At 43.2% G+C, this 23,466-nt stretch overlaps 1 protein-coding gene across 1 annotated transcript in view; it reads right to left on the bottom strand.

Moving 5' to 3' along the window:
- LOC139375950 (solute carrier family 25 member 36a) overlaps positions 1–23,113 on the bottom strand; it is a 35,064-nt gene extending 11,951 nt beyond the window's left edge. Inside the window, exons 1-3 of the mRNA XM_071117929.1 lie at positions 22,678–23,113; positions 13,261–13,425; positions 8,280–8,357 (exon numbers count right to left, since the gene is read on the bottom strand). Of these exons, the coding sequence (XP_070974030.1) occupies positions 8,280–8,357; positions 13,261–13,425; positions 22,678–22,718 (284 nt within the window). The 5' untranslated portion in view covers positions 22,719–23,113. The remainder of the gene's footprint in view (positions 1–8,279; positions 8,358–13,260; positions 13,426–22,677) is intronic.
- Positions 23,114–23,466: the final 353 nt, after the last annotated feature.

Raw genomic sequence — 23,466 nt, 5'->3', positions numbered from 1 at the left:
GTGGAAAGCTTCCACATCAATGATAATCTGAATTGGTCCACCCATACAGAGTGTGGTGAAAAGGGTGCAACAGCTCCTCTTCAACCTCAGGAGGCTGAAGATATTTGGCTTGGCCACTAAAACTGTTACAGATGCACAATTGAGAGCATCCTGTCGGGCTGTATGACCGCCTGGTATGGCAACTGCACCGTCCGCAACCGCAGGGCTCTCCAGAGGGTGGTGCGGTCTGCCCAACACATCACTGGGGGCAAACTACCTGCCCTCCAAGACACCTACAGCACCAGATGTCACAGGAAGGCCAAAAAGATCATCAAGGACAACAAACACCCGAGCCACGGCCTGTTCACCCCGCTATCATCCCATCAAAGCTGGGACAGAGAGACTGAAAAACAGCTTCTCTCCCAAGGCCACCAGACTGTTAAATAGTCTTCACCAGCCGGCTTCCACCCAGTTACGCAACCCTGCACCTTAGAGGCTGCTGCCCTATATACATAGACTCATAGAATCAATGGCCACTTTAATAAATGTTTACATACTGCTTTACTCATCTCATATGTATATACTCTATTCTATTCTACTGTATTTTTATTTTTTACAGATCTTACATTACTCATATAACATGTATACATGCACATATTCTCATTCACCCCTTTAGATGTGTGTGTATTAGGTCGTTGTTGGGGATTGTTAGATTACTTGTTAGATAAACTCAGCAAAAAAAGACATGGCCCTTTTGCAGGAGCCCATCTTTCAAAGATAATACATAAAAATCCAAATAACTTCCCAGATTGTAAAGGGTTTAAACAATGTTTCCCATGCTTGTTCAATGAGCCATAAACAATTAATAAACATGCACCTGTGGAACGGTCATTAAGACACTAATAGCTAACAGACGGTAGGCAATTAAGGTCACAGTTATGAAAACTTAGGACACTAAAGATGCCTTTCTAGTGACTGAAAAATCACCAAAAGAAAGATGCCCAGGGCCCCTGCTCATTTGCGTGAACGTGCCTTAGGCATGCTGCAAGGAGGCATGAGGACTGCAGATGTGGCCAGGGCAATAAATTGCAATGTCTGACAGGACTGGTACATCCGAACATCACACCTGCGGGACAGGTACAGGATGGCAACGACAACTGCCCGAGTTACACCAGGAAAGCACAAACCCTCCATCAGTGCTCAGACTGTCCACAATAGGCTGAGAGAGGCTGGACTGGGGGGCTTGTAGGCCTGTTGTAAGGCAGGTCTTCACCAGACATCACCGGCAACAGCTTCGCTTATGGGCACAATCCCATCGTCGCTGGACAAGACAGGACTGGCAAAAAGTGCTCTTCACTGACGAGTCGCGGTTTTGTCTCACCAGGGGTGATGGTCGGATTCGCGTTTATCATTGAAGGAATTAGCGTTATGCCGAAGCCTGTACTCTGGAGCAGGATCGATTTGGAGGTGGAGGGTCCGTCATGGTCTGGGGCGGTGTGTCACAGCATCATCGGACTGAGCTTGTTGTCATTGCAAGCAATCTCAACGCTGTTCATTACAGGGAAGACATCCTCCTCCCTCATGTGGTACTCTTCTTGCAGGCTCATCCTGACATGACCCTCCAGCATGACAGTGCCACCAGCCATACTGCGCGGTCTGTGCGTGATTTCCTGCAAGACAGGAATGTCAGTGTTCTGCCATGGCCAGCAAGAAAGCCCGGATCTGAGCATGTCCGGGACCTGTTGGATCGGAAGGTGAGGGCTAGGGCCATTCCCCCCAGAAATGTCTGGGAACTTGCAGGTGCCTTGGTGGAAGAGTGGGGTAACATCTCACAGCAAGAACTGGCAAATGTTCCTGCCTAGTGCCTGTGTCTGTCTGTTACTGCACTCGCTCACGTGTACAATTCATCCCCAACCAGGCACCCAAATCACATGTCCTGCTTTAGCTGGAGATTCATCTCCCATGCAACTCCTACGCTTCCACTACTAAACTCAAATTCCAGAGGATTAACGCAAGTAAACATATCCGCTGTGGGGATTAAAACCCAACGACCCGCCAGCGCTTGGCTCGCTCACCCTGCCCTTAGTGTGCAAGTGTATGTTTGTGAGAGTGAGATTATGTACACTGTGCATGTGACAGACTGGGTGCATATTCACACGTGTGTGTTAAGTGATGGCCGATCTTAGTGGTGGTGACGCGGACTCATCTAAAGCTTGTGATGTGGAGTGTGGTGTAGATGAACAGCTGACTGCCCAGCCAACCATGCTCTAATGGCAAACAATATGCTCTGCTGGGCAGCAGGCTGCAAAGGCCAAGGGGGAGACCAATCAGCCAGGACCTTTCCACAGCCATGGCACGCAACAGTGTTACAGTCACTTCACTGTCTGGTTGGATAAGGTTCCTTGCTGTGTTAATGTTGGTAAAGCCTGGTGAGCGTCTAGTCGCTGGCAGGGCTTATTGAGGAAATGGCATTGGTGTTTTTGCTCTGTTCCAGTGCAACATTGAGGAGAGTATTGAAGAACAGAACCCTGAATGAGTAATGAAGGATGATTCATTATTCTCCCCCTTTCCACTGCAGTCATTTTTATGGCAGTGTGCGCTCAGGTCAGTCTGTCTCCTTACCCTCTCCCTCCCTGCCATTCTACCTCGCTCCTTCCCGGTTTCTCCGACCCATCTCCCCCCCAGACTCTCCAGAACCCCCGCTCTCCCTGTCCTCCCCGCTCTCCCTGTCCTCAGCTACCGCTCCACTTCACTGTCCTCCCACCTCGCTCTCCCGTCCTCCTCGCCTTCCTCCTACCTCGCTCTCCCGTCCTCCTCGCCTTCCTCCCACCTCGTTTTCCTCCCTCCCCCCTCGCTTTCCTCCCTCCTCCCTCGCTTTCCTCGCTTTCCTCGTCCTCCTCTCCATCCCTACCTCTCCCACCTCGTTTTCCTCCCACCTCGTTTTCCTCCCTCCCACCTCGTTTTCCTCCCACTTCTCCATCCCTACCTCGTTTTCCTCCCTCTCCCCGACCTCCTCGTTTTCCTCCCTCTCCCCTCAATCCCCCCGCCCTCCTCGTTTTCCCCTCTCCTCGCCCTCCCTACCGACCTCTCCCCTCCCTCGTTATCCCCCCTCTCCCCGCCCTCCCTACCTCTCCTCGTCCTCCTCTCCATCCCTACCTCTCCCACCCTACCTCTCCCTCCTCGTTTTCCTCCCACCTCTCCATCCCTACCTCGTTTTCCTCCCACCTCTCCATCCCTACCTCGTTTTCCTCCCTCTCCCCGACCTCCTCGTTTTCCCCCCTCAATCCCCCCGCCCTCCTCGTTTTTTCCTCTCCTCGCCCTCCCTACCTCTCCATCCCTACCTCCCTGCCCTCCACGTTTTCCTCCCTCTCCCCGTCCTTCTTGCTTTCCTACCTCGTTTTCCTCCCTCCCTACCTCACTTTCCTCCCACCTCTCCCTGTCCTTCTTGCTTTCCTCCCTCCTCGATTTCCCCCCTCTCCACGCCATCTCCCCGCCCTCCTTGTTTTCCCCCTCTCCCTACCTCCTCTCCACCCCTACCTCTCCCCGCCCTCCTCCCATCCCTACCTCTCCCCGACCCCCTCTCCCTACCTCCTCTCCATCCCTACCTCTCCCCGCCCCCCTCTCCCTACCTCCTCTCCATCCATACCTCTCTCCGCCCTCCTCCCACCCTCCTCGTTTTCCCCTCTCCTCGCCCTCCCTACCTCTCCTTCTCACCTCTCCCTCCTCGTTTTCCCCTCTCCTCACCCTCCCTACCTCTCCCTCCTTGTTTCCCCTCTCCTCGCCCTCCCTACCTCTCCATCCCTACCTCCCCGCCCTCCACGTTTTCCTCCCTCTCCCCGTCATTCTTGCTTTCCTACCTCGTTTTCCTCCCTCCCTACCTCACTTTCCTCCCACCTCTCCCTGTCCTTCTTGCTTTCCTCCCTCCTCGATTTCCCCCCTCTCCACGCCATCTCCCCGCCCTCCTCGTTTTCCCCCTCTCCCTACCTCCTTTCCATCCCTACCTCCCCGCCCACCTCTCCCTGTCCTTCTTGCTTTCCTCCCTCCTCGATTTCCCCCCTCTCCACGCCATCTCCCCGCCCTTCTCGTTTTCCCCCCCTCTCCATCCCTACCTCTCCCCGCCCTCCTCGTTTTCCCCCTCTCCCTACCTCCTTTCCATCCCTACCTCCCCGCCCTCCACGTTTTCATATCTCGCTTTTCTCCCACCTCTCCCTGTCCTTCTTGCTTTCCTCCCTCGCTTTCCTCCCTCCTTGCTTTCCCCCCTTCTCCCCGACCCACCTCGCTCTCCCCACCGTCCTCCCCACTCTCCATGTCCTCCTTCCCTACCTCTTCACCTTTTTTGCGTTCCATTCCAGGGTTCCAACCAGCAAAATACATTTATGAACCAGTTCTAACAGCAAAAAAGTATTGGTTTACATCGTTCCTTTCTGTTCCTATTTAAAAATAATTACATTTAGCGTAACATTAAATTACTTCAATCTGTGCGGATGGAGTAGCTTGCTGTGGAGCGGGTAAGCGATTTAAATCGGTATAGGTAAGTCGTTAAGAGCAAAATTGTATTTTGCCATAACAGTATGGTTTAATCATAATGAAAGACAAACACACACACACACCAGGTACAGTGTAGGCCGAGAGATGCAACTGAAATTGAGGGTGAGGAGAGCACGAGAGAGGATGGAAGAAGCTTGCCTTGAAGCACTGGGCATCCTTGTTATGACGTGCATGATCAGAATTAGGCCCACAGAATTATACCTACAGAGGAGCCGCTTCTATGGAGGAGCTTTGAATAAATTTGGGCTTCCGAGTTGGTTTAATGTTGGACCAGAGCAAACATTAGCTAGCTAGTCAACAAGCCTGTGCGTGCGGAGTAGCACTAGAATTAAAAACATCTTATCTTTTTGTAGTTAATAAATCTTTTGTGAAACGTGATAACTATAGTATCCTTAACTAGCATTAAAAAAGTAGATCCATAATTTGTGTAATTAAAACATCTCTCCCTAATTTCTGAATTACACTTATAACATCGTCAGTAGGCTACAGCAACCTATGCTTCAGAACGGAGCGGGAGGTAACCCACACACACTTCGAGCTGGCAGGCAGACGTTGGTTATCGTTAGTTGGTTGTAGTTATACACATACTGCTTTTCAAGTTTTCAAGTTCCGACTAGCACGTGAACGTGGCATAAGTTTGAGTGACAGAGGGCTTGGCATAGGCTCTTTGTTGCAATTTCTGTGGGAATGTAAAATAAAGTTAACTGGTTCATATGCTTCTAAAATAACGGTTCTGATCCGGGAAGAGTATAGATCACCCTCGTTTTAGGTTAGGGTTCTTTTCTTCAAACAATTTCATTATTTTCCAGTTTTTGGTTCTGTCCTTGAACCGGTTCCAACCCTTGGTTAAAAGTAAATTACTGCGACATCAGCCTATGCCATATGGTCACATTGATACACTGTGATCCATTGGCGACTAAAGAAATGAGCGTATGGAACGCAGCAGTAGGCCTATAACTTCCATTGCTCTTTCACTGAGAGGATTGGTGATTATCAAGAGGGAGATTGTTGTAAAGATTTTTCAAATAGCTTAGTGTGAGGAACAATTTCTATATATTATAATTTGCAATAAATAGAAAAAATAGAAAAGGACGCTTAAAAAAAAAAACACTTTCCTACATTTCCAGGCAGCATATTAGTGGATTCGGCTATTTCAGCCAGATCCATTGCTGACAGGTGTATAAAATTGAGCACACTGCCATGCAATCTCCATAGACAAACATTGGTATTAGAATGGCCTTACTTACGTTGCCCCGTTAAGCTCAGTGACTTAACGTGGCACCGTCATAGAATAGCACTTTCCAACAAGTCAGTTCGTCAAATTTCTGCCCTGCTAGAGCTTCCTCGGTAAACTGTAAGTTCTGTTATTGTGAATTAGAAACGTCTCGGAGCAACAACGGCTCAGCCGAGAAGTGGTAGGCTACACAAGCTCACAGAACTGGACCGCCGAGTGCTGAAGTGCATAGTGCACCATGCGCAATGCCAAGCGTCGGCTGGAGTGGTGTAATGCTCGCCGCCATTGGACTCTGGAGCAGTGGAAACACGTTCTCTGGACTGATATATCACTTTACCATCTGGCAGTCCGACAAGATGAATCTGGGTTTGGCGGATGCCAGGAGAACACAACCTGCCCCAATGTATAGTGCCAACTGTATAGTTAGGTTCGGGCTAGGCCCCTTAGTTTCAGTGAAGGGAAATCTTAACGCTACAGCATACAATGATAGTCTAGGTGATTCTGTGCTTCCAACTTTGTGGCAGGCCAGGCCATTTCCTGTTTCAGCATGACAATGCCCCCATGCACAAAGCGAGGTCCATGCAGAAATGGTTTGTCGAGATTGGTGTGTTTGAACTTGACTGGCCTGCACAGAGCCCGGACCTCAACAAACACCTTTGGGAGGAATTGGAATGCCGACTGCGAGCCAGGTCTAATCGCCCAACATCAGTGGCCGATCTCACGAATGCTCTTGTAGCTGAATAGAAGCAAGTTCCCGCAGCAATGTTCCAACATTTAGTGGAAAGCCTTCTCAGAAGAGTGGAAACTGTTATAGCAGCAAAGTAGGGGGGGGACCAACTCCATGTTAATGTCCAGGACTTTGGAATGAGACGTTCGACGAGCAGATGCCCACGTACGTTTGTATGTAATAGGGAATTGATAAAACCAAAAAGGGCAAACAATTCACACAACGAATGCAAAATAAATTAGAGGGAGACCGCTGAACCATTCTGGAGAGACTTGCCTATATAGTCACCACACACACCACTCTCCTTCCTCGTCTCAACATTTTAAATTATACCCAAGACACATTAGTCACATATTTTTTAGATGGTTTTCACTGAAAGCAATAATCAACTAGGCCTATTGCCTCACGCACTGCCCAAATTATCCGCTTCTCAAATAAGCATAGGCCTATGAGCTTGTAACTTGAAACAATCCACAACAACAAAAAATTAAGAAACAAATGATCCTCGATTCCTCTGTGGCAAAGTCATTCTTTCTGGTGAAGTATTTTGAATTATTCAATTTATGTATAGACAGGAGTAATTATATAATTTTGGCAAATGCATTTCCATTTACTTCCCTATTGGACCCACCACTATGACATTTTTCTCCTGTTCTATTGGTTTTCATATCAACATTATTTCATTGTCCAGAAGCCGAAGGCACAACCCTCGTCACTAACAACCCATCCTAGTTGTTGGATCTTTAGATTCCCCCTCTTTCTAAGTTATGGAACATCTGCAGGTGCACTGCTTGAATCGTGTTTTTCCAAGTGCGCTGTTTAGAATGGCATTTTTGGCAAATGTTTGAAAATTCAGTTTTATTGTCTGCTTCATCACAGTAGTTGCATGTTCTGTTCAGATGTATTACCACAGTGTAGATGTGATGTCTGTTATTCTGAGCACCGTGGGTGGATGCCCTAATGGGTTAAGCACGCAAAGCAGACGGCTCCGGTACATTTCTCAAATGGCTGGTAAATTTAAATCTTTCCAGGCATGTTGTCCGGCTTCACATTTTCCTAACGGAAATCCCTGTCACACACACACAGACGGAAACAGGGAAGACCGTCAAGGGCATTTAACGCCCCACAGAGGACCAGACTAGCAGAACGAGAGAGATGATCTACATACAGAGAAGGAAAGAGAAATTCAGATACTCAAAGAAAATTGACAAAGCGCATTTTTTGCATTTTAGCTAACCCCAACCCTTTTCCTAACAACCTAATTTGAATAACCTGTTACGCAAAGTCAAATTTGTTGTTAATTTGACAAAAGCTGTATCCCTTCTAGCCATGACCCGGTGGACAGCCGATACTCTGCCCACAGTGACTGTGATTAACAGACTGGACCAGGAGGCTACTGTTGCGTAATAGGGCTAACACTCAGAACAGTCATTTCAGTCTGGGTTCTACCACTAGGGAGTGTGAATAATGCCCCTGTGGAGATGGAAGATGAAGACAGGGAGGGAGTGGAATTTTACTGGCAATTAAACTACAGAAATTCATTGGGGGGGGGGGGGGGGGGTATGTAAAATTGTGGTAATTGTGTCGTCCTCCGATGTGGTTACAAAAAGGAATTGCTATCAAGGTCAAATAATGGAAAACCAAATACAAAATAAATCTAGGTTTCCTAGCCACACCCCTTTACATCTGAAGCCAGAAAAAAACTTCATAAAGTAGCCTACACAGAAAGACAAGAAAATGCTAGCAGAAGCCACAACAGGACAAATTACTGCACAGGAAGGGAGGTCATACCTGGAAGGAGCCACACCCACCAGGTTGGGCCCAAGGCCTCTGAACAGCGAGCGCGGTCCCTCCTTCTCCAGTATCAACCTGTTGAGGGAGAGAGGAAGAGGTGTATGAATAGCTAGCATAGCGCAAAGTGTTGATTACTGATATGCTGAAACATAAGAAAAGATGGCTATCAAGATAGTGGGCTAGTGCCAATGTGGATAATCAGTCTGCCATGACCATAGCACATCGACCATTGCCTAAATTTGTCCATTGGCGACTAATACAGTAATAAACAGATGCATTTATGGTACATTTCCTGATACTGTGTTTTTGCAAGATGGATGAAAGGAACCAAAAGTGTCAAAACAGATCAATATAGCTAGCTGATGATGCATTACATTAGATGATGGATTTCAGCATTTGTGTATGTGACCTTTTTTTTTTGTGTGTTTTGTTTTGATCCTGAATGCTGTTTGGTTAAAACCGCTTTTCCAGCCGGTGTCTATTCACATACAACGATCTGATCTGATCTGGCTCAGTCAGCTAGGGTTAGGTGGCCTCCCGACCAGTTAGCCCCAGGTAAGACAGCAGGCCTCGTTATTAGGACGGCTGGTAGCCTAGCGATTAAGAACATTGGGCCAGAAACCGAACAGTCTCTGGTTCAAATCCCTGAGTACACTAGGTGAAAATCTGTTGTGCCGTTGAGCAAGGCACTTAACCCTAATTGCTGCTGTAAGTCACTCTGGATAAGAGCGTCTGCTAAATGACTAACATGTTAATGTGAATTATAAAAGGGTCAGCAATGCAATGAGCTGCTCTACGTAACATGGTAATGGCTGATGGGGTTCATGTTGTTTAGTGTCACCCAAAGTTACTCCACCATTAACTTCATTCATGGAGATATTCAAAGCAGCGACAGAGCTAAGCTTCAATTCAAGGATTAAGACCTCTAAATTCAACTGCGACTTCAGTCTACTACGCAGTCAGGACTGCTCATACAGAGCTACTCTGTTCTAAATGCGATTTGGCCTACGCTGCAGTCGGTGGTGACCCACTTCTGCAAGTTGTTTTCCTCTCCCTGTGCTGCTTAGTGGTGGTGTTGGGTTTCAGTTAGTGCTTCCAGGGCAAAAGCATGGTGATTGACTGATGGAGAAAAGGGGGGTGGGTGGGGGGGGGAGCAGGCCCAAGAACACTGCAGCAGAGCGGTGATCCAACAGAACAAAGCCTTCAGCCAAAACCTGACTTTAGCTATCTTAATAAAACAATAAAATGTAGAAAAACAAGTAGCTTCATCGATATTTCACTAGAAGGCAAATCTTTGTATCTAATCAATGAACTGGCTTTTATGGTGATGAGGCAATTGATGATACAGTTGAAGTCAGAAGTTTACATACACTTAGGTTTGACTGTTTTTTTTTTTTCAAATGACTCCACAAATTTCCTGTTGACAAACTATAGTTTTGGCAAGTCGGTTAGGACATCTACTTTCTACTTTTTTCCAACAATTGTTAGCAGACAGATTATTTCAATGTATCACAATTCCAGTGGGTCAGAAGTTTACATACACTAAGTTGACTGTGCCTTTAAACAGCTTGGAAAATTCCAGGAAATGTCATGGCTTTAGAAGCTTCTGATAGGCATTTGAGTCAATCGGAGGTGTACCTGTGGATGTATTTCAAGGCCTACCTTCAAACTCAGTGCCTCTTTGCTTGACATCATTGGAAAATCAAACAAAATCAGCCAAGACCTCAACAACAACAAAAAATGTTGAGGTTTACAAGTGTGGTTCATCCTTGGGAGCAATTTCCAAATGCCTGAAGGTACAACGTTCATCTGTACAAACAATAGTACGCAAGTATAAACACCATGGGACCACGCAGCCGTCATACCTCTCAGGAAGGAGACACGTTCTGTCTCCTAGAGATGAACGTACTATGGTGTGAAAGGTGCAAATCAATCCCAGAACAACAGCAAAGGACCTTGTGAAAACGCTGGAGGAAACAGGTACAAAAGTATCTATATCCACAGTAAAAACGAGTCCTATATCGACATAACCTGAATGGCCGCTCAGGAAGGAAGAAGCCACCGCTTCAAAACCGCAATAAAAAAAGCCAGACTACGGTTTGCAACTGCACATGGGGACAAAGATCATACTTTTTGGAGAAATGTTGTCTGGTCTGATGAAACAAAAAAAGAACTGTTTGGCCATAATGACCAAATCAAATCTTATTTGTCACGTACACATGGTTAGCAGATGTTAATGCGAGTGTAGCGAAATGCTTGTGCTTCTAGTTGCGACAATGCAGTAATAAGCAACGCGTAATCTAACCTAACAATTTCACAACAACTACCTTATACACACAAGTGTATGCACACCATCATTATGTTTGGAGGAAAAAGGGGGAGGCTTGCAAGTCGAAGAACATCACCCCAACCGTGAAGCACGGGGGTGGCATCATCATGTTGTGGGGGTGCTTTGCTGTAGGAGGGACTGGTGCACTTCACAAAATAGATGGAATCATGAGGAGGTAAAATTATGTGGATATATTGAAGAAGCAACATCAAGACATCAGTCAGGACGTTAAAGCTTGGTTGCAAATGGGTCTTCCAAATGGACAATGACCCCAAGCATACTTCCGACATCGCGGCAAAATGTTTTAAGGACAACAAAGTCAAGGCATTGGAGTGACCATCACAAAGCCCTGACCTCAATCCTATAGAAAAAGTGTGTGAAGCAAGGAGGCCTACAAACCTGACTCAGTTACACCAGCTCTGTCAGGAGGAATAGGCCAAAATTCACCCAACTTATTGTGGGAAGCTTGTGGAAGGCTACCCGAAACATTTGACCCAAGTTAAACAATTTAAACAAGGCAATGCTACGAAATACTAGTTGAGTGTATGTAAACTTCTGACCCACTGGGAATGTGATGAAAGAAATAAAAGCTGAAATAAATCACTCTACACTATTATTCTGACATTTCACATTCTTCAAATAAAGTGGTGATCCTAACTGACCTAAGACAGGGAATTGTTACTAGGATTAAATGTCAGGAATTGTGAAAAACTGAGTTTAAATGCATGTAAACTTCCGACTTCAACTGTACATAACTAGTTGAATTCAAGGTTAATATATTAACTGAAAATTTGAGACACCTAATTTTGTCTAAAAAGAGTATGTTTGGATGGTCAAGATTTGTTGAACAGACCTTGTGAAGAAAGTTATATGCCCATACAACTACAAGGTCTATGGCCCAATGTATTTGGTATTACCCCTCAAACTGTATGTAGGGCTGTGAGTCAAGGAACTTTGGATGACGGTTATTTGTCAGCCAAATGACCATGGTCATCGTTATATGACCATGGTCATCAGTCAAATAACCCAAAAATATGCATATTTTCTCCTCTCCAGACTGTATGTGCTGCAGGGGGAGGTGTCCTGTGTTTACTGTTTAGCTAAGCTGACAGCTAGTAGAGGGGATGGCTTGAAGATATGTCTGTCAGATTGGGCCCTGTTCTTGGTAAGCCATTGGGTGCATGTATTTCATGACACAGTGCATTCAGAAAGTATTCCACCCTTCACTTTTTCAATATTGTTGCTTTGCAGCCTTATTATAAAATGAATTGAAAAAAATATTTAAAAATACTCAACCTACAATGCACACACACATTTGCCACAACACCTTGCTAAAACAAGAAGCAACAATTTCATCACGTCATAAAGAGTCCACGTTACCGCGGAAATGGAGCCAACCGCATGTCTGGCCGTCTTCAGTCAGCTGTTCATTCCACACACAACATTCTAAAACTGGATATTCATGTCTCTCCTCTTGCCTTATTCAAAAAATAAACAATGGCTATTAGATGTGAACCAGGCTTACTTTTACTTTACTGCTGTTGGGTAGTTTGTCAACTTGAAAATATATATTGTTTTGTATTAAAACAAGGTATTTTAAATGTCATGACGGTCTTTGTCCATAATCGTTGGTTACCAGATTACCGTTCCAGCCCTAGCTTTTTGCTCCCTTTACTACGCCAATTATGAAACTGGTTGTGCCTCCTGGCCCCGTGGTGTGGAAATTGTTTAAGGTGAGGGCATCTAAACAGCTGTTGGTAAGAGGGACATTCATTCACTGTGCCACTGTCCACATTACATTAACAGCTGCAAAGAACAACGTGTCTATTTCCTTGTCCTCTCTATGTATTTCAGCCTCTATTCTAGTCCGATAAGCAGAGAGCTTTTACAGAGCAATACGAAAGGAGAAGATTAAGGGGTTAATGTTTTCCCTTAGCAATATGGAGGATAGGAAGGAGTTGGAATAGTCACAGTGCAGTGGTATAGACTAAATGTTTTAAAAAACTAAGGCAAAGGAGAAAGTTGCCCTCTACGATACTTACGTGGGTAGTTCCACAGCAAACCAAAACAGAACCACAGTAAGCCCTGTTCTCATTCTATTTTTACAAGTGAGTGATGCAGATTTAAGTATGCTATAGAACAACATGTCCAATATGATAAGGGATATTTTAGCCTTAGCAATGATGACTGCTAAACTACATCCCCAATCTGAGATTATAGAACCCCACTATGTGGTTCAATATATGTGGGAGAACCATATTGATGCAATCAAAATGCTGAAATGCAAAGCAAGATTCCCAGACCGTAGTCTATTATGACAGTCTTGCTTTGCTATGACAAACTGTTGTTGCCTTTTGGGGGGGTGGAAGAGTAAACTTTAACCTTAGAGGACAATAAAAAAGACAACCTCTTCATGACCATTAAAAAGGAAAAGTCAAGATGTTTGTCTGACAACACTTTTCTACAGAAACTCATCTTTGACTCATTGGGTGTTAAGTGTCAAAAGGGCATGTGAGATACTGGAGGGGGCCTTGAGTGAAACGTGGCGAGAAACTTCTAGTCTTCCTGAAACGGTGACCCAACAAACCCTGTCCAAACAATGGAATGTGTAGGCTATTCTCTGTGACCCCTGTGTGTTAGTGAACTTACTTGAGGCAGTGGAGGGGTCCCGGGGGGGCCATGCGGGCCACACTGGCCCCATTGACGGTGCTGAGCTGCACCTCAGAGATGTAGAAGGTGACATGAGAGGACTGTAGTCTGGTCTTTACCACTTCCAGTGGACAAGTCAGAATAGCACCCACTGTTCCCCCACACCTAGATGGGTTGAGAGAAAGAAATAGGATGGGAAGAAGACAAGCAGGTCAGAATAGCCAGAGTACACAAGGCTGTTTATTATTATTTTTTACAAAAACAAGAACCCCCATAATTGCTCTCAGATCACTAAGATTAGGATCTGTATTTATCCATTTCATAATTGTTTATTGACCAGATATGCTTTTTACCACAATTTCCAACACAAAAATTCTCATTACAGCAACAGTTTTCGAAGTCCCAAAAATAAACTAAATCTATGTAATATTTTTTACATTGCTCACCTGATGAAATGGCCTGAGTAAGACACTGAAAGCAAATATATTTTAAGTTAAATTATTAAATTGTATTTTGTCATTTCACTCTTTTACCGCAACACTGAATCTTGTTTTTCTTGTCTTAATTACTTGTGTAATATATATATATATATAACTAAATAAATAAACTGGGTGATAATGGTACAATTGGAAATCAACAATGTTTGACCGTCATCGTTATTTGACAGACGATAGTTTAGCCTATTTGAACTTGACTGGCACCGCTGGAGTCGGGCAGCGCACAGCTGGGCGACATACCAAATGACCTACCTATTCCCATAGCCTATTTCAATAAACATGGCGTAGGTAGGTAGCCTGTTATTAACATAATGCAATTCATCTAGGAGGCCAGTAACCAAGTTCTCAGAAAGTTGTGTGTTGTGAATAGCCAAAATAAAAACATGGTATGGTAATGGGAGAACATTTTTGCAAGAGAATAATCAGTTTGGAAGTTTCTGCCGTCCACCTGACCTAAGCCTTAGTTTTTTCCTAAGTGTGCCGCCGGAAAATCCCTCCTTGCAAACCAATCAGCCAATAATATTGGCCTATACTAGGCTACGGTCAATTAACGTGGCAGTAAAGGTTACCTGTGTAAATTAAACTTATCACCTAACATTTATTTTATTGTCGAAGTGTTTATTCATATCCTTGAATTGCACACTTGGCATTAGCCTATAAGCTCCCACAGTAGTGTTTTTGATCAACGGGAACAAAAAATAAATGATTTGTCAGAGTTGTCACAAACAAATGTATTTTGAATAGCTATTATGAACAGTGCATTTATTTCAAAGCCATCAATCACATTAAACAAATAATTTTTTATATAAAGCGAACAGGCCTATCAAACTTGCGCTTTGTTGACTATCGAATAGGAATGCAAAATAATACGACTATAACAAGTATAATCCACATTTGAATAGGCTACCAAATAGATCAAATAAGTATGAAATTAAACAAATAAATTACAATGCAAATTAGTAGGGGAGAGCCGGCATTTAAGTAAAACTGGGCAAATGTAACACCCCGATTTTCTCAGATATCACAGAAGCTAGCATGCTAGTAGATAGCCCAATGGTTGGAAGTCTATGGGTAACGCTCAATAGCATTGGCTTGCGAAACTACCTCTAAATTCCTTTATACTGGACAGAGAGACATACAATAGTATTCACGAGTTCATCTGACTCTGGGGAAGTAGATACAGTGCATTCAGAAAGTATTCAGACCTTTTTCCACATTGTTACGTTACAAACAAGAAAACTTGAGCGTGCATAACTATTCACCCCCCCAAAGTCAATACTTTGTAGAGCCACTTTTTGCAGCTATTACAGCTGCAAGCCTCTTGGGATTGTCTCTATAAGCTTGGCACATCTAGCCACAATCGGAAATCGGCATTTTTGTACGCCGATTACATTGCATTCCATGAGGAAACTGCGTGGCAGGCTGACCACTTGTTAAGCAAGTGCAGCAAGGAGCCAAGGTAAGATGCTAGCTAGCATTAAACTTATCTTATAAAAAACAATCAATCTTCACAATCACTAAACTACACATGGTTGATGATATTACTAGGTTAACTAGCTTGTCCTGCTTTGAACATAATCAAATGAGGTGCCTGTTAATTTATCATCGAATCACAGCCTACCTCGCCAAACAGGGGATGATTTAACAAAAGCACATTCGTGACAAAAGCACAATCGTTGCACAAATGTACCTAACCATAAACATCAATGCCTTTCTTAAAATCAATACACAGAAGTATATTTTTTAAAACCTGGATATTCAGTTAAAAGAAATTCATGTTAGCAGGCAATATTAACTAGGGAAATTGTGTCACTTCTCTTGCGTCCATTGCACGCAGAGTCTGGGTATATGCAGCAGTTTGGGCCGCCTGGCTCGTTACAAAATAATTTGTCAGAATTTTACATAATTATGACATAACATTGAAGGCTGTGCAATGTAACAGAAATATTTAGACTTTTTTATAACCACACGTGACACTTCGATTGCACACATGTGGACTTTATTTAACTAATTGTGACTTGAGGTAATTCGTTGCACCAGATCTTATTTAGGGGACGCACCACTTTCCAATTTTCTATTCTTTTTTTATATTTTTATTTAAGTAATTTCTTTCACTTCACCAATTTGGACTATTTGTGCATGTCCATTACATGGAATCCAAATAAAAATGCATTTAAATTACAGGTTGTAATGTAACAAAATAGGAAAAACACCAAGGGGGATGATGTATTTATACTTTCTGATGCTTTTTTGATACTAAAATGGCCATAACACCTCTTAAGTTTTAATGGTGATCATTCACCGTTGACTTCATTGAGGAAAGGTCCAACAATGCTGTTGAGAAGTAGGGAAAGACCCACCCACATCTAGACCTGATATTTCTGGAAACAACTAGGTTGATTTTCATTGAGCTCCCTGCTAGCAGCAGCTGGATCTGGGCCAGATAAAGAATACAGACTACGCAACTGGAGGTGAACATAAAACGTGCAACTGTAAATACAGACAAACAGTGGTAACCTGCGGAGACTTTGAACTGGATTTACTCGTCTGTGACAGTGTAAACTGAGGTGGTGGCCCTTCTGCCTGTAATGAACGCCTTGGCATGTTATGTCTGTTGGTGTAGGCTGGCGTCTGTGGTTGCTAGGCTACAGGCTTTCCCACCTCTGCTTTCAAATAATATTTGTCAATGAACCTCAACATGGGCTGTGTAGAACACATACTCTTTGGGCGCAATCACACTGCTCCTTAGCCCGGGGCTAAGGGAGATTTTAGCCCGGGCCTAAGAGAGTGTTCGTACTTGCACATTCTAATGTGAGCTAGCATCAACCTTAGCCCAGGGATAGCTGGCCCTGCAGCAGAGTTAGCACTGCCTTTTTGGCGCTATCCCCAGAAACATTGTGCCAAAATATCCAGTGTTAAACAGGGTCAAAATCAACGCATAGATTTTTTTTTGCTGTCTAATCAATTGGTCAACATTTTAAAACGTGTATTTTTCCATATATAGAAACACTGAATAAAATCAACTAAATGTAGGCTACTGAGCTTGTCTGTTGCTTTGAGCACTGCGATTAAAACTGAAGACAAATTACTAAAGAGAGCTCCAGAGATCAGTATAGCCTAACATGCTCACCACACCGCTCACGTCGCAAAATACATTTAAACAAACATGTTATTCAATTATTTCGCTCACGTGCACCAACGAGTGTCTGCGTTGCGCTAAAATAGAAGTCAGTTCTCTATCTGACACTGAACGCGGTGCAAGAACTGCCTCGCCCATCTCCTCATTGGTTTATAGAAGCCAATACCCATGTGCCATCTCATGTGTTATACCCACTTGGGTGATTGAAAGATGAATTGAGTTCGGTCGGTCGTCGTGGTATCTATGAAAGTTAGATGCCAATCGCCAAAAAATGTCCAAAGAAGAAAAAGCCTGGAAGGAGTAGAGATTAGAGGTCGACCGATTATGATTTTTCAACGCCGATTCCGATTATTGGAGGATCAAAAATGCCGATACTGATTAAATGGCCGATTAATTTTTTTTTATTATTTGTAATAATGACAATTACAACAATACTGAATGAACACTTTATTTAATATAATACATCAATAAAATCAATTTAGCCTCAAGTAAATAATGAAACACGTTCAATTTGGTTTAAATAATGCAAAAACAAAGTGTTGGAGAAGAAAGTAAAAGTACAATATGTGCTATGTAAGAAAGCTAACGTTTCAGTTCCTTGCTCAGAAAATGAGAACATATGAAAGCTGGTGGTTCCTTTTAACGTCTTCAATATTCCCAGGTAAGAAGTTTTAGGTTGTAGTTATTATAGAAATTATAGGACTATTTCCCTTTATACCATTTGTATTTCATTAACCTTTGACTATTGGATGTTCTTATAGGCCCTTTAGCATTGCCAGTGTAACAGTATAGCTTCCGTCCCTCTCCTCGCTCCTCCCTGGGCTCAAACCAGCAACACAACGACAACAGCCACCATCGAAGCAGCGTTACTCATGCTAGCTAGCAACTTACCTTGGCTTACTGCATTCGCCGTAACAGGCAGTCAGTCTCCTTGTGGAGTGCAACGAGAGAGAGGCAGGTCGTTATTGCGTTGGACAGGTTAACTGTAAGGGTGCAAGATTGGATCACCCGAGCTGACAAGGTGAAAATCTGTCGTTTTGCCCCTGAACGAGGCAGTTAACCCACCGTCATTGAAAATTAGAATGTGTATTTAATTGACTTGCCTAGTTAAAGGTATAAAAATAATAATAAATAATAATTTTAAAATCAAATTTTAAAAAACGGCAAATCGGCCCCCAAAAAAATACCGATTTCCGATTGTTATGAAAACTTGAAATTGGCCCTAATTAAATCGGCCATTCCGATTAATCGGTCGACCTCTAGTACAGATGACAAGAAACGATTCATTTGACCATTTTGTGTGTCGATTAATTGTCGGAGTAGAGGACCTTGTGCATTTCAGGTAAAATAACTCAATATCCCAGGACAAAATAGCTAGCAACTGCAAGCTAGCTAGCTAAATTCCCATAAATGTTTAATGCTTTTCGACCTGTCCCCAAATTAATATAAATGGTTCAGAGTTTGTTTTTATAATTTAATCTACGTGTCATGATCGCGTTTGGTGTAGGGGGACGAAATCAATTTGCCTGCGGACAGTTTGGGTATGGTGTGACCAGAAGGGATTTCACTGATTTTAAAAAATTTATATAAATAAATAAAACTTAAAAAATTGTTCCCGACTCTCCTTGCTACCTGAAGTTACCAGTAATAAGCTACACCAACCTTTTCCCATTTGGAGTGTCAAGTTATCGTACCATTTCTACTGATCTGTGTGCCAGTTATGATTTTCATACATACATTTTTGTGGAACAGTTTAATTTATAATAAGTCTTCATCGCTCAAAATCGATGTTGTGTGGTAAATCAAAATTATATCTAAAATGATTATACAAATCTAAAAGGAACTTATATTGCCAATATGTAAAGAATAGCCTACATAAAGCCAACAAATAAAAACATTGCAGCCCGCAGGTAGAAAATGTCCTGATAAAAATAAATATCCCATTAATCACATTGGCTACGCATGGCCTGTCTGCAAGGAACTTGACACATGCAACACAGCATTCCTAAACTAGCCAACAATGTCTGCTATGTGGATCGAGCAGTCATTTGAAAGAGTAACAACATTTCAGCAAGACAACTCAAAAGGCAAAATACATTAAAGCCAAGATAATAGAATTCATTGCCCTTGACAATCAACCATTCTCTGTCGTGGGTGATGATCAAGCACCGGTACACACTACCAAGTGCGCTATTTTTCAGATGTTTCCCTACTAGAGTTGCACAGTAACGGAGTCTTTGCGTGTAAAAAAAAAAGATACAGTAGCACTGTCAAAGCTGTACAAAAAAAGTCTGCAAACAAGCAAACACCAGCCGCGAACGATGTGCTTACAATACCACGTTGTTAATTAAGCATAATTTGTTCGACCGCAACTTCTGGAGTAGCTAGCTTTAGTTTGGTACCTAGCTAGCACCAATACAACCAGCCTGAAAACAATGACCAGTAGAAACTGCAGTCAATTTTATTATTCTTAGCAATGATTTTAGGAATTCTTGTGAGTAAGTATTAGCTAGGTTGCCACTTGTTGTTCGCCTATTGAAATTGAACTTAAATTGCTAGTCAGCTCCTGTTGGCCAAAGCTAACATTATAAGCAGCCAGCTCGCTTCATCTGTCTAGTGAGGCTCGACCGCACCGGGTTGTTGTGAATCTAGCCACAATAAGGATTAGGCACAATAGTGGAATTTGCGGTTTGCCTTCAAAATAAAAGTATGTAATTGAAAGTAATTCAAATTAATACATATAAATTATGCCATACTTTTATTATGAAGGCTAACCGCAAAGTCTACTATTGTAGCTAATCTTTATCGTGGCTAGCTTCACATAGATGTGTCCGACCACCATTAATCAAATGAGAAACGTCTTAAATTAGGGTTATTTCAGATGACACGTAGCTAGCTAACTATAGCTACTGAAACAGATGTGTTATTTGACACATCAAGTAGTATTATTTGAAGTGTATCTTTTTTGACACGCAAAGACCCAAATGGCGTTCCATAGAAATCCTGGTTGAGAATGAAACTGAACAAATAAACAACGAAACAGCACAGCAAGTAAGTGAAAGAAATTGTTTTTGATTATGTTTTACTGGTAATGGGGACATATGTAAATACCAACAAAATAACGATTTGGTCAGTGTATGTGTAACCTTTATTATCATCTACAATGACGACGCTGGGCAAATTGTGCGCCGCACTATGGGACTCCCAATCAAGGCCGGATGTGATACAGCCTGGATTCGATCCAGGGACTGTAGTGACGCCTCTTGCACTGAGATGCAGTGCCTTAGACCACTTTGTCCATGTGTGTGTGTTAACTATTTAACTGTACTAGAATGCTTAAAAGGCCGCTAAAGTTGTAAATATCGGTATCGGGCAAAAATGTCACATCGGTGCATCACTAGAATAATCCTTTGGCGGCTTCTGCTGTGCACAAGTGACATAGTGATGTCCCATTACCTAGGGTTATTTCTCTCCCTAACACTAGTAGCTCCGTTTGAGAGTCACTCCCCCAACAAGGGACACTCGAAAATGAGGGGGAAGGCTAAGGGGGTTATTGGGATTGAGGCCGTTTACCGCTGCTGCCTTTCAAAAGACCGAACCAAATACAGGCAAGAGCGACCTTCGGCCCAGATTCAGGGGGCTGTTCCAGGTTGCTGCTGCTGCCTGCGCCTGAGCCTGTGTGTACAACCAACAGACAGTGAGAGGAAACAAAACACAGGCCTTGAGACCTGTTGTGAGGAACATCAAGGGGCTTTAGAGATCATTATTTGCTTCTCGCTGAAGTAACTCAATTTGTGCCCCTAACATTGTGTTTTCAGAACTCAATTAATAAAAAATAAAACATCTGGTTCGACAAGATGGGCCTTACTTGTTGACATTTTTAAAGTTTGCCCAGAGGCTGATGGAAAACAAGACAAAGGGGAAAAGATAAAAGGAAGAAAATATGCTGGCACTGCAATGGAATCAATCTAGCCTTTCTCTGAGGTAAAAAAAATATATTAAAAAAGACTATCTAGTGTTAGGCTATCCTAAGACTTGAGCCAAAACCATACTAGAATTCGATTTCCATGACAAGTAGGCATATTCTTGTCCAATTGTGAGAATGGCTCCAATAACCAACAGGTTGCTTTTCAATGACACTAAGCTTATTGATTAAAATCTACAATCTCAATTTACTTGGAGCAGTCAGACATTGATTTAAAAAAAACTAAAAACATGTAAATTCAGCAATCTAGGCTTCAGACAGGTGCCCTTCAACCCTTCCAATGTCCTCATTGTCGACATAATGTATTGAATGTGAAAGTCTACAATGTAGTAAAGGTAGAACATGACTTCAGTATCACATTAACACAGAAGATGCCAATGATGTACAGGAACGGAAACAGACACTCCGGTAGTGTGGTCAAAGTCGCAACAGACGTTCTTTTTGTGTTTTTCCTACAATGAGAATGAAAAATAAGCTAGCTACTGTACATTGACACTTGACGATATCTCCGGGACACCTGTGTAAACTGTGTAAACACAATATTTCCACTGACATGCAGATCAAGCCTATCCTGTGAGTGTCAAATACATGCCTGAGGACTACCTGGCATGATGACTCCTTGCTGTCCCCAGTCCACCCGCTGTCCCCAGTCCACCTACCTACTGTTGCTCCAGTTTCAACTGTTCTGCCCGTGGCTATGGAACCCTGACCAGTTCACCGAACGTGCTACCTTGTCCATTACCTGCTGTTTTAGACTAACGCAGCTGCTGTCTCTAACTCCGATTGATCGGCTACGAAAAGCCAACTGACATTTACTCCTCAGGTGCTGACCTGTTGCACCCTCTACAACCACGGTGACCCTGCTGGTCATCTATGAACTTTTGAACATCTTGGCCACGTACTGTTATAAGCTCCACCCGGCACAACCAGAAGACAACTGGCCACCCCTCAGAGCCTGGTTCCTCTCTAGGTTTTTTCCTAGGTTCCTGCCTTTCTAGAGAGTTTTTCCTAGCCACCGTGCTTCTACATCTGCATTACTTGCTGTTTGGGGTTTTAGGCTGGGTTTATGTATAGTACTTTGTGACAACGGCTGATGTAAGAAGGGCTTTATAAACACAATTGATTGATTGATGTAGCTAGCTATATTGAATCCAAACCTGTGTTTTGACCTGACCTTTTCATCCAGTCCATTGAAAACCTCGGAAGGCAAATAAGATAGATATTGCTGTAGGTTAGTGGTTGATACAGGGAATAGTGGTTGATACAGAGGATGCATTGCATAGGCCAAGACATGTTCTCCATCTTTCAATGGTGTGTTTTATAAGGCCTATCGGAGTATGCCAAAGCACAAAGTGTCAAGAAATGTAATCATAATATTCGACGATATAGCTACTCGGTCAACGGCTGCTCGAGGACAACAAAGGCTCGTGCGTCACTGTCGTGGACTTCATTCACGAGCATACTCATCTGTCGTAAGGCAAACCACGAACCCTGTGGAGTGTGATGTGTACTAATATCAACCTGTTTTCGGTCGAATTTAATAATGCGATGTGTAATAAACTAGTGGCTAGCGCCTGGCTACCTAGCTAAACCGTGGTTGCCTATTTTGATGCTGCAAGACAGAGCTAATTTGCTAACTAGCTGCTGAGGATGGCAAAGGTAGTGACAGCTGCTAATGTTACATGCACGCGCGTCTGGAAAAATGTCTTGTTTTCTCCATGCAAGCTTATTTTGACTCTATAAAAGACAGTCAGGTCATGTTAACCAGCTAACATTATTCCTAACAAATAACTCACCCTCCGGCAAACAAATGAACCAGGGTATCCCTTTGACTCATTCTTTAGCATTCTCCGAACCAGTACACTCTTCGGACTGCGTCAATGAGGAAGACCGGGTTGGATGACGATATGCGCACTTCGTAATATCGGCGACGTCGGTTATAAAATCAGTAAAACTGATTTGATTGCAGTTGCCCAACGTTAGCTAGTCATCTAACGTCACACAAACCCTTCTGTTTCGTACAACCCCCTCTTTGAACGGACAGGTTTTATTTTAATTCCTATGTACGTTAAACTACAAAACATGAGGAATTCTAAATTAACATGTTCTGTGTATTCTCAGTTCTATCCATCGGTATTTGCTACAGTCACCCTCGCTCGCATCTCTTATCTGTTCATCGCTGCAATGAGGGAGGATAGGTCACAGTATGTACTGTAGAATAGGCTGCAAGACAGAGTCGGCTATTGGCCAGTTAGCGTAAGTACGTCACTTTGTCTCCGCCCGATCACGCATCTTTCACATGATCACGCCGCGATCAATCAGCCACAGGGCAATAAACAGGGTGCAGTTTAGGCTTTATAGGAATAAATAACTGATTAACTTTTTTTCTTTTTTTAACAGTATTGTTGTGAGAATATGGCTGGTGGTCATACCTGACTATTCAAAATGTTTTGCTGATGAACCTACTGTATGGACATGTCATGCACACTGCATGAATGCATAAGGACCCTACAAAATTGACTTTGATTAACCTCATATTTGCTAAATACTCCAGAGAAATATTGAGTATTTGCTTTGGATATTAG

This window comes from Oncorhynchus clarkii, chromosome 20, assembly GCF_045791955.1.
Source record: "Oncorhynchus clarkii lewisi isolate Uvic-CL-2024 chromosome 20, UVic_Ocla_1.0, whole genome shotgun sequence".
Lineage (NCBI taxonomy): Eukaryota > Metazoa > Chordata > Actinopteri > Salmoniformes > Salmonidae > Oncorhynchus > Oncorhynchus clarkii.
The sequence above is the reverse complement of the archived record's forward strand: the minus strand, read 5'-3'. Positions and strand labels throughout refer to the sequence as shown.